The 12,986-nt window shown below is 37.2% G+C and overlaps 1 protein-coding gene across 1 annotated transcript in view; it reads right to left on the bottom strand.

The window, feature by feature from the left end:
- Positions 1-600: 600 nt before the first annotated feature.
- LOC121386957 (BTB/POZ domain-containing protein 2-like) overlaps positions 601-12,986 on the bottom strand; it is a 14,755-nt gene continuing 2,369 nt past the window's right edge. The window contains exons 2-4 of the mRNA XM_041518013.1: positions 9,825-9,932; positions 6,194-6,479; positions 601-3,888 (exon numbers count right to left, since the gene is read on the bottom strand). Coding sequence (XP_041373947.1) covers positions 2,742-3,888; positions 6,194-6,474 — 1,428 coding nt within the window. The 5' untranslated portion in view covers positions 6,475-6,479; positions 9,825-9,932 and the 3' untranslated portion in view covers positions 601-2,741. The remainder of the gene's footprint in view (positions 3,889-6,193; positions 6,480-9,824; positions 9,933-12,986) is intronic.

Raw genomic sequence — 12,986 nt, 5'->3', positions numbered from 1 at the left:
TCAAATAATGATCAATCATGCATAGAAGCGTTTTAAATCTAAAGTCGCATATGCAAGCTCTATAATTGTAATAAACAAAATATATATACGTCTTAATGATATGGCAAATCTTTAATATAGTGTTTAACACCACTACTAAACATTGATTTATGAATCATCGTATATTGGAGAACAACATTGAACAAAAACCAAACAAAAACGAATAAGAGCTATAAAAAAAACCCCAAACAAACAAGCAAACAAGCAAAAACAAACAAAAACAACAACAACACAAGAATCCGAGACAAACAGACGAATAAAGCACACAACCAAACGAACAGACACACAGAAACAAATAGCAAAAAACACAACAAAAAACCCCCAAAACATCAGAAAAAACACACAAAAAACACACAGATCGATGTGTATTTGGGATTATTCGCTGTGAACCTGTTGTTATCCTAAAAAGTTGTATTAGTTTGTTTTTTTCAACGACACTACTAGAGCACATTGATTTATTAATCATCGGCTACTGAATGTCAAACATTTGGTACGTTTGTGTTATTGTCTTAGAGAGGAAACCCGCTACATTTTTCTATTAATAGCAAGGAATATTTTATATGCACCAACCCTCAGACAGGATAGCACATACCACGGCCAGCTGTGGAGCGAGAGATAGCCTAATGGGCCACCGACGGGGATCAATCCCAGACAAACCGCGCATCAAGCGAGCGCTTTAACTACTGGGATACGTTCCGCCCCTATTGTATTATAGACATATTGTTTTTTGTCAACTACACTTTATCATCAAAATCGAAAATTGAAATCAGGGTTTATACTCAAACGTTCCTAATCGAGTTTATCGATAGTAATGCTAATAATAATTTGGTTGGGAATCACAAGCACACTGTGTTTAACTCCATATTTTAATATGGAAACAATATTCTGCAAATCGACTCATATATTGATAAATAAATCATTAATAGAAGCGATTGAAGCTAAAGTCGTACAAACAAGCTCTACAAATGTAATAAACAACATGCATAATAGTCTTAATATGGTAAATGTATAATATAAAAAGGTTTGTTTTGTTTAACGACACCAATAGAGTACTTGATTAAGAATCATCAGCTACAGGATGTCAAATAATTTGTAAATCTGACACACATAGTCTTAGAGAGGAAACCCGCTACATTTTCCCATTTAAAGCAAGGGATCCTTTATATGCGCTACCCCACAAACATGACAACAGATACCACGGCCTTTAATATACCAGTTGTTGTGCACTGGATGGAACGAGAAATAGCCCAATGGGCCCACCGATGGGAAGAAATCTTAAAACGAGTGCACATCAAACGAACGCTTTACAACTGGGCTACGTCTCGCCCTTATTGATTTTTTGTTTGTTTGTTTGTTGGTGGTGGGTTGTTGTTGTTTTTTTTGTGTGTTTTTTTGGTCAACTACAATTTATTATTGAACTCGAAAACTGAGCTCAGGGTTTGTTCTGAAACGTTCCTGGTCGAGTTTATCGATAATAATTTGGTTGAAAATCACAAGCATATAAAAACTATATTGTGCACATCTACTTAAATATTGATAAATCATTAATAAAAAAAAAACATTTTAAAGTAAAGTCATATGCATACGCCCTACAAATGTAATAAACAAAATAGCTTTAAAAATATGTCAAATGTCTAATATATACCGTAGACCAAACCCATAGGAGAGCATGTTAAAGTCAGCGCTGGTATCTAGTTTACTTAGATGTGAAGTGAACCCAGGAATTGGTATTTTACTCTCTATATAGAGTATTGAAACTGATTAATGTCAGATGTCATAAAAATATCATCATTATGTTTTAAGCCAACACCCAATCTCATAACGTCTTTCTACAGTACGCTTCAATTTAAATTCAAAGAATTTCTTTTTTTTGTAATAATTACAGTGAAACTCTATACGTCATACTTATGTGGAATGAAAGGCAAACTGCTATAAAAGCTAAAGTAAGCATTTTCACCTGCATGGTTACTAGTAATCGTTAAGCAGGACACGAAGATCTAGAGACAGAACTACACATGTAGTAAGCATCGGTATGACAGTTCCAGCGTTTACAAACTTTTCTTCAATATTGAGAAACCAAATAGCGTCTAATATCGCAGGAATCAAGATTGTCTGTGTTACCGAGGAACCATATTGTTTCTGATATTGAGGAACCAGTTTGTGTCTGATATTCAGGAACAATATTGTCTCTGATACTGAGAAACCAGATTGCTAGTTATATCGAGGAAGCAGACTGTGTCTGATACTGAGAAACCACATTGCTTCTGATATTGATAAATCAGTTTGTGTCCGATATTCGGAACAATATTGTCTTTGATACCGAGAGATCTGATATTAAGGATCCATAGTGCGTCTGATATAGAGAAACTAGGTTATGTCTGATATTAAGGAGCCATAGCGTGTCTGATACTGAGAAACCAGGTTATATCTGGTATTAAGGATCCATAGTGTGTCTGATACTGAGACACTAGGTTATGTCTGATATTAAGGATCCATAGTGTGGCTGATACTGAGAAACCAGGTTATGTCTGATATTAAGGATCCATAGTGTGTCTGATACTGAGAAACCAGGTTATGTCTGATATTAAGGATCCATAGTGTGTCTGATACTGAGAAACCAGGTTATGTCTGATATTAACGATCCATAATGTGTCTGATACGGCTGAACCAAATTGTTTCTTGAACTCTGTTGACCTGGATTATTACAGCAGGAATTTTAAACCCGGTATCTGCCCAGTTAGAACACTAGTGTGATTGTCTCCTTTAAGATGTTTGCATTTCTTATAGTCATAGAACGAACACGTAAACCATCCGTGGCTTACAACTGATTTTCCTTCTGCACCCTGTAAACAGTTTACCACTTCACACCCTATCAATTGTTGCGGCATTGTAATTGTCACAGTTAAATTGTATTTTCTGTCCCGAGCAAGCTGGATGGGACTGGGGAAGTCTACATCGTAGAAGACATTACTGGACGAAATTTCTTTGTTTATTTCTGAACCAGGTATTACGTCATCCGTTGAAGCATCACATACAGAAGCCGTGACGGAATAGGTCACAGAAGAAGGATCCGAAGACTGTAAGTATCCATAAAACTGAAACCCTTGTAGTTCTGCGCTGGCGTTCAAACCAAACGTTATTCCTTCGTAAAAGGTACAGGGATACCGACAATGTTGTTTCATATGGTATAGATTATACTCTTGTTTCACACTGTAACACGTTTGTCGTACATAGGATATGTTATCAAATCTGTTAACTGCAACTTGTGTTTTGTGTATACCGAGTCTGTCATTTGATTTAAATGGTGAAACATCTTGGCTTCGATTAATGAAAGATCTTAAGATCTTAATTTCTTCAGCTTCCGTCAACAAACTTGACAGCGATACATTCTGCACAAAATAAGTTGGGTTGATTTTAGAACACCGAATCAGATGCGCACTATCACCAATAACGCTGCGTCTGTTTTCTGGAGTTACCTCCCTTCCTTGTCGTCTGCACTCTGCCTCGCTCCAGGCGATGGAAGCTTCAAAAACAGACTCCTCGCTGGCTTTTAGCTGATCTGCCTCTATAACCTTCGCAAAACAGTCGTGACAGATATCACAGAAACTGTCAGATTTTAAAATTGCGTCGCCATTTTGCCAAATATATGCCAGGGCTTTATGCATCAAGTCTTGTTCATTGTACACGTGTGTGTGTTCCATCACAAAACAGACGTCTAGTGACGACATAGACGACTCAATATATTGGAGGCATTTCTTTCCCATATCAGCAATGTCGTACTTTTTAGAAGCATACAGCAAACCTATCACATTTCTGCCATCAATGGATATGACGTCTGTGTACAGGAACCTAAAAATAGAACATCATTTTAAATATAATATTTAAAAACACCAAGTGTCAACTGGCTGGTTTCCAACCTTCGAATGAGTTTGACAGTCCATCGCCTTATCCACTCAGCCAATGTGGCTTCTGTTACAAAATAAACAAATAGAAGCATCTTAACTGGTAGGTCACGCCAGGTCATAGGCCTGCCCATGTCTGTTCCTCCATCCAAGACAGGGAAATGTTTTGGGGTAGTTCAGAATATGTATATTTCTATGACACAGAGGTGCAGAAAGTACTCGCCCGATCGCCAAATCAGAGTAAACATTCTGACGTACGTGTTAAAAAATGAAATTACCAGTCCGGTGGGCGATCTGAGGAGTGTTTTCCTGACCAACTCTAATTTTATTTATTTATTTTATTTTATTTTATTATTATTTGTTTTTTCTGGGGGGTTTTAACGAATTAGAGCAGTTTTTTAACGGTCCAGAATGATGACGAATACATACATACATACATACATACATACACACATACACACAGTCATATATACATGCATATAAATATAATATGGTTCTATGGGCTGGCGTAGTAGCAGGAATTCTGGCAGGCTAGTAAATTTTAGTTGGTTCTGGTCCGGCTAGCTAGTGAGATATTTTCCATGTCCTCACCCCTGCATATATCGATCTATAAATAAAAAAAACCCCGTAAATGTGATATTCGGTGAAAAGTCATATTTTCACTGTGGAAAATAATATTCATTTTTATGTGAATAAGTTCATGATTTAATTATTTCCATTGTAACTTTTTACGAGCTAATTATTGAAGTCAGTGTTGCATGATCATGTTTTAGTTTTATGATTACAAATGCATCTGATCGTTTTGAAAAAATATAAAAATGTAATGTAAACATTTGTACATTTAAAAAACTGGATATGAAGTGCAATGACTGTAAAAAAGGGATGCAGAAATGGAAACATATGTAACTAGCCCGCCGGACGAGAACCAACTAACATTTACTAGCCCGCTAGCCTATATGACAATATTATTGTTTACCAATGTTATAATATATTGACAAAAGGATATTTGAACATTTTGAAACCGTGTTATCAATTTATTTTGTATTGCACATGTGTACGATTTGGACCGAAACTTTTAAATGGGGAATTCCCTTTTGATTTTTACTGCAGTTAGCGGCTTTTATTTACTGACGTCATATATGATTGACCAATTACATCACGTCGTATTTGAAACATTACACAAGGATGCAGCAGAGTATGATTCTTAACGTTAAGTAAATCCATGAAAGGAGTTTTGATCATAGATTTAACAAAGTGTTGTTATGAAGTTAAATTAAAAACCGTTTTTATAAAACTTAAAAGAAGGTATGTAATAAATACAGAACTTCTGATGCGTTGTCTTCGCTTCCTATTTATTGCACTCGTTTATTTTGCGAAAGAACATACCACTCTCGGTCTACTGGTATATATTTTTGCGCAAAATAAACTCGTGCAATAAATAGGAAGCAAAACAACGTACATGAAGATCTATATGTGTATTTAACAGAACAATATATTCAAAACACACTGGCAACATACTACCAACGTAACCAAGCCAGTTGTAGGAAGTATTGACCTTTGACCGGCTCTGTTTCAGGAATGTCGTGCTTGATCAGTACGGAACTCCGAAGTTGTCTATTGTCACCGTGGTACAGTAACATGTATTATGCATTTCGTCATCATTCTGAACCATTTGCTGATGCAGAGTCGTTATACCATCATAAATAGTCAGCTTAATTTATAATGACGTTATTTGGAATTTTAATATAATATATATTAGGGCAACTTTTTCTTGGAAATACTATGTGTGTGTGTGTGTGTGTGTGTGTGTGTGTGTGTGTGTGTGTGTGTGTGTGTGTGTGTGTGTGTGTGTGTGTGTGTGTGTGTGTGCGTGTGTGTGTGCGTGTGTGTGTGATATCATATAATATGTGAAGAGAATGAGTAATGTAAGATTATATTAGATAGCAAAAATAAATGATTTGCACGTGGTGTGACCAACCGTGCTATCGGCAATACGTACTCCTCATCACAACCGTAATGGCCCGAATAAAACTGTACAATTCCACAGAAAACCGTAATGACATACATGTCAGAAACGTAGCACTGATTGAAACTAGCATGGAATTGGTTCATCGAAGGATGTGAACTTAAGATGCACCACACTTGTGCACATTTTGTTTTCTTATTTAAATTATTTTATTGTATTATAATTATTATTATTATTTTTTATTTTTTTTAAATATGTATATGTGTTAAAAAGATGTTTTCCTTACCTTAAAAATTGATCAAAAACATCAGAATCGATATCCGGGATTTCAATTTCATCCTGCTCCGCCAGAGGTCCGGTCAGCATCGCCAGGAAGACACAGCTACGCAGACTGAGTATCAACCTGTGAGCCTGTATCCGCTTCCGGTTTTCTCCCACTATGAAGGTGACGTCGCACAAGATATTTTCCTCTAGTGAATATCCGAGACTCTCTATGACTGACTTTCCTTTCTGCCAGTTGTCAACATATCCCGATTGGACTTCAGATTCGGATTCTTTGGTTGCCATTTTTACTGAGAAAGAAAAAACACAAAATGTGATTCAGTTTCGTTTAAATCTTCGTTACAATCTCGGTTACACTCGCATGCATAACCTTACAGAATCCAATGTTTTAGTGGTGCAGCCTCGCTTTCGCCTGAATTAAAAAAACAACAACACACACACACAAAACCACCAAACAAACCCAACAACAACAAAACAACACACATCCGAATCCCTCGATCCCAATTCTTCATCAAGCGAACTTTATCTGGGGGACTATGACCAGTACCCCCTCACTGAAACACACACACACGAAACGTGTTCGCTTGCCCTTCTCTAGAACCGCCTACAAAAAGTCCCTGCACACGCGTCTTACCCCCCCCCCCCCCCCACACACAAACGCACACGCATGCACACACACACACACACACACACACACACACACACACACACACACATTATTAATATTAATGAAATGAATGATTGAGATTCATCGCAACATACAGTCACAGTATTGTAAATCATCGTTCGGCCTCCAGATAGATATTTTCAGTCCTGCAGCAGAGACCCCAAAAGTGAAATGTACATGGACCGGAAGTGTAACATTTGTCACCATGGTGGAAATTAATCCCTGGGGTCCAGAGTTCATGAAAATATAACATTTTCTAAATTTGGTGCGAACAAGTTCATCAATAAAATTGTATATCTTTAGATTTACAACACTTAGAAAGGTGATCATGACATTTGTCATATTTTACCAATATTTTTTGATTTTCATACCAAAATAACTGTCGATTTATTCAGCCTTTTGTCATTCCAATATCTGACAGTATTATACACAATTTTAATGAACTCGTTTAGCCCATACACATCAGTTTTAACACCAAGATTACACTTCAAGTGCTGTAGATCTGAATATATACAGTTTTGATGATGAACTGGCGGCCATTTTGAAAAACGGCCGCCATCTTATTCGCACCAACTTTAGAAAACATCATCTTATATTTTCAGGAACTGCAGAGATTAATTTAAGCCGAAGTGACAAGTGTTATAGTTCCGGCGCCGGTTACTAAAAAACTATGGCTCTTTTTTAGCCTCTGCTGCATGACTATTTAGCTCGGACGTTCGACTGTTCAGAGTCGCGTATATGTTTGTTTTTTAAACTGTGGTTAAAAACGTGGTAAATATATTGTGTCATCTGTATACGTTTATTTAAAATGCAGTTAAAACTTGATACATTATTGTCACCTCTACATTTTTTTTCTTAAACTGTGGCTAAAACGTGGTACACGTATTAAATCACCTCTACATCTTGATTTAAACCGAACTTAAATCGTGGCAGATTTATCAGGTCACCTCTATATTTTGATTTAAACTGTAGTTAAAACGTGGTACACTTATTAATTCACCTATATATTTTGATTGAAACTGAGGTTAAATGGTGGAACATGTTCAGGTCACCTCTATATTTTGATTTAAACTGAGGTTAAAACATGGTACACTTATTAAGTCACCTCTATATTTTGATTTGAACTGTTGTTAAAACGCGGCACATTTATCAGGTCAACTCTATATTTTGAATTCAACTGTGGCTAAAACGGGGCACATTTATCAGGTCAGCTCTATATTTTGATTTTAACTAACATTAAAATGTGGTACACTTATTAAGTCAGCTCTATATTTTGATTTAAACTGTGACTAAAACGCAGCACATTTATCAGGTCAGCTCTATATTTTGATTTAAACTGTGACTAAAACGTGGCACATTTATCAGGTCAGCTCTATATTTTGATTTAAACTGTGGCTAAAGCGTGGCACATTTATCAGGTCAGCTCTATATTTGATTTGAACTGTGGCTAAAACGTGGCGCATACATACATACATACATATAAGCATACATACATGCATGCATAGATACATACATACATATTCATACATCAATACATACATACATGTATACAAGCATACAAACATACAAGCATACATACATACATACAATCATACAAGCATACACACATGCATACATGCATACAAGCATAAAAGCATACATACATACATACATGCATACATACATACAAGCATACATGCATAGATACATACATACATATTCATACATCAAGCTTCGATAGCTCAGAGCGTATCGTGGTTAGTATTGCAATGTGCGGGCGAATCGGTGCCACAGGTTCGAGTCCCAGCAACGGCATGGGACAATTTCTGAGGCCAGAAAGGATTTAATGATCCCCTGCGCCAGTGCGTTAATATCTATGTATGTAATAGTCAACCTCGACATACATACAATATATAGATATCCATACATCAATACATACATACATACATGCATGCATACAAGCATACATGTACATACATACACACATGCATACAATCATACAATCATACAAGCATACACACATACACACATGCATACATGCATACGAGCATACAAACATACATACATACATACATTCATACATGCATCCATGCATCCATACATCCAAACATCCATGCATACTTACATCCATACATACATGCATGCATGCATGCATACATTACATACATACATACATCCATGCATAGATACATCCATGCATCCATACATGCATACATGCATACATACATATATGCATACATGCATCCATACATGCATTCAAACATACATACATGCATACATGCATACATGCATACAAGCATACACGCATACAAGCACACACACATACACACAAGCATACAAGCATACATACATACATGCATGCATCCATCCATCCATCCATCCATCCGTGCATCCATACATCCATGCATGCATCCATGCATACATACATACATGCATAGTTCGTTTTACGTATTAGCCCTAGTATCAGTACTCTACTGTGCGATAGCTAGACGGGCATTTGATCGATCAACACCGTCTAGGTTGAGTCACCATATCAAAGCATATCAATAAGGGGAGGGCTAGAGGTGACTGGAGCTAATGTCCGTCTAGCTCTCGAACTGCAGAGTACTCGGGCTAACATACATAAACACATACATACATACATACACAAATACATACATACATACACACATACATACATACATACATACATACGTAAATGCCTCAATAGTTCAAAATGTATCGTGACAAGTCTGGAAAGATGCAGGCGATTCGGTGCCATACATTGTAGGTTCGAGTCCCAGCAACGGTATGGGGCAATTTGTAAGGCCAGAAATGATTTAATTATCCCTTGCGCCAGTCCGTTAATATCTTTGTATGTAACAGTCAACCTCGACATGCATACAATATATAGGTATTCATACATCAATACATACATACATACATACATACATACGTACCCGATCACATAGTGCATTTTATGTATTAAAGTATTACAATATGAACTTACTTTCGAGTGATTCACCTTCAAAATGTCTGCCTGGACACTGAACTACTTCCTGGTATCGTGTTGATGTTTCCAGGAAAACCAGCTCACTGCGTGTACTTTCTGTTTACGCTGTGAACGAAATTAGGTATTTACAACATGACCTGCTTTTAATCAGCTGTGTGGTGTTAAAGTCGGGGGAGACACATACCTTCGTTGATAGCTATTTTAACTTATTTTGCCTTTGAGCTAAATAAATAAAATTATGTTAATAAATGTCTATCGCCGGAGGCGGGATTTAGCGAAGTCGGATGAGCATTCGCTTGAGGTTTTTGCGTTCCAGGATCGAACCACCTTGGTGGATCCATTCAGATGATTGTTGTTTTTTGCTCGTTCCTACCAGTGCACCAAGACTGGACAAAGGTCGTGATATGTTCTTTCCTGTCTGTGGGAAAGTGCATATAAAAGATCCTTTGCTGCCTTATGAAAAATGTAGCGGGTTTCCTCTGGCATATACGCGTCAGAATTACCAAGCATTTAACTTCCAATAGCCGATGATTAATTAATCAATGTCCTCCAGTGGTGTCGTTAAACAAAACACACTTTCATAACAAACACCTTGTTTATACAGATTCTGATATTCTAAACAATAATGTATCTTTAATATGTATTTTTAGTTGTCGGAAAGGTCCTAATGTCGTACACATGATAAAATGACAGCTATCGCAGGACAGTCCCCTTTGAAAAATACCCAAATGTTTCTTGTAATCGCAGTTCCATTTGTTAATGGTACACTGCACTGGTTTTAACTTGTATAGTGCATTACAACTGTATACTAATTAAAACTAAATTTTCTATCTGTTTGAAATCAAGTTCAAGTTATTTATTGTTTTAAGGGTTTTACAATTTATCAGCATAATACAATGTACAACGAAATAATAATCTGTGTTTTCTCTCATTAGCAATGGCTAATTATTAATGATTAATGAGAATATTAGAGAGTTGAGGGTGTAGCCACTTTACACCTATCCATTGAGCCCCTGAACATTCACTGTGGGTGGGAGCTGGTATCAGGCTTTGAAACCTTTATCTTATAGCATTAAGTTTGATGACAGGTATTGCGTCGTCGAGGTCGGTAAGAAAACGAAGAAGAAGAAGAAGAATGATGATGATGATGATGATGATGATGATGATGATGGTGGTGATAATGATGATGATAATGAGGACGCAAAGCAAAGTTTCCAGGTTTTTCGGGAGTATGCTCCTCCGTAAAATGTTTGACAAGTAAAATTCATATTTGCTACCCATAATATTTTGTATATAAAAATATTGGGACCAACCCCCTCGTCCCTGGTCCGCACGGAGTGTAGTGGTCTAATACTAGTATTCCCACAAAAATATGACCGCTGCGTGCGTATTTCCAACTGGAAGTGTTTTATTTTATTTAACGGCGCACTCAACACATTTTATTTACGGTTATATGGCTAAGGACATATGGCTAAGGACCATATTGATATTGAGGGAAAGAAAGAAATGTTTTATTTAACGACGCAGTCAACACATTGTATTTACGGTTATATGGCGTCATACATATGGTTAAGGACCACGCATATATTGATAGAGGAAACCCGCTGTCGCCACTTCATGGGCTACTGTTTTCGATTAGCAGCAATGAATCTTTTATATTCAGCATCCCATAGACAGGGAAGTACCTACCACGGTCTTTGGTATACCAGTCGTGGTGCACTAGCTGGTATGATGATATTAAGGGAGAAAACCCGCTGCCGCAGCGCAGTGGGCTACTCTTTTCGATTAGCAACAAGGGATCTTTATATGCACCATCCCATAGATAGGGAAGTACATACCACGGTCTTTGATATACCAGTCGTGGTGCACTAGCTGGTATGATGATATTGAGAGAGAAAACCCGCTGCCGCAGCGCGCTACTCTTTCCGATTAGCAGCAAGAGATGTTTTATATGCACCGTGCCATAGACAAGATAACACATACCAGTCGTGGTGCACTGGCTGTAGCGAAAAATAGCCCAATGGGCCCACTGACAGGGATCGATCCCAAACTGACCGCGCATTAAGCGAGCGCTTTACCACTGAGCTACATCTCGCCCATATTTCCAACTGCCTATAATAAATATATTGTAATGCTTAGATTTACCCACAGTGCAATACAGTGTATTGACCATGTTTAAGATGATCATAACACGCTGTGCTATGTACATCTGTATACAACATCAAGACAATAAAAGGGGTTTTAACGAAACCACTAGAGCACATACGTTTATTAATCATCAGCTACTGGATGTTAAACATGAAGTAATTCTGACATAATAGTCTTAGAGAGGAAACCCACTACATACGTGTATGTCCATTAGTAGCAAGGAATATTTTATATGCACCATCCCACAGACATGATAGCACATACCACGGTATACCAAACAAATGGAAACTAGTTGACAGGTTAACAGGGCCTGGCTACAGCGCTATCTATCGTTATTCTCCTTGCTAAACATAAAACTAAACACATAACAGTTAAACCTGAAACTAATAGTGATATATCTCAACTTGTAAATTGTCTACTTGGTTTTACAAAACGACTCTACTGTTCGTTTACGTCGTCATGGTAGGACGACTGAACGCTGTACCTTGTTACACTCGTGTGTATTGAATAGCACGAAACGTGACATTAACAAAACTCGCTTAGGTGTGCTACACGACTAACCGGTATAGCGAGGTCTGTGTCCCAAGGCAATAGGCACTATTCCTTTCAGTTCTTTATTGAATCTTTGAGCAATAACTGATTATTAGTTATAAATACAAACAGCACGCTGGAAGCGAATGCAAGGTGTACAGGCATCACGCGAGGTCAAACTCATAGAGCGAAGTCACTTCTCTCTCAAACTTTAGAGAGGGCGAAGTTTTCAACAGCAGGGAGACTTGAATTTTTAATCCAAAATAAAATACGCAAAACGAAGTTATCTTAATACAGGTGTAACTTTTACAATCTGTATTTAAAACAAAATAAACAAAATTACCGTCTGTACTGCTAATTGTTGGATATGCGCTCTATAGTTTTTTTTTTTTTAAATCATCTTTCCACATATCACCTTCTTTAGAAATAATAAAATGCAATTGAAAAGCACTAATTTAACCGTTTAGAATTCATTCTCTC

The sequence above is a fragment of the Gigantopelta aegis genome, chromosome 12, assembly GCF_016097555.1.
Source record: "Gigantopelta aegis isolate Gae_Host chromosome 12, Gae_host_genome, whole genome shotgun sequence".
Classification (NCBI taxonomy): Eukaryota; Metazoa; Mollusca; class Gastropoda; order Neomphalida; family Peltospiridae; genus Gigantopelta; species Gigantopelta aegis.
Note: the sequence above shows the minus strand (reverse complement) of the source record. Positions and strands in the feature narration are given on the sequence as shown.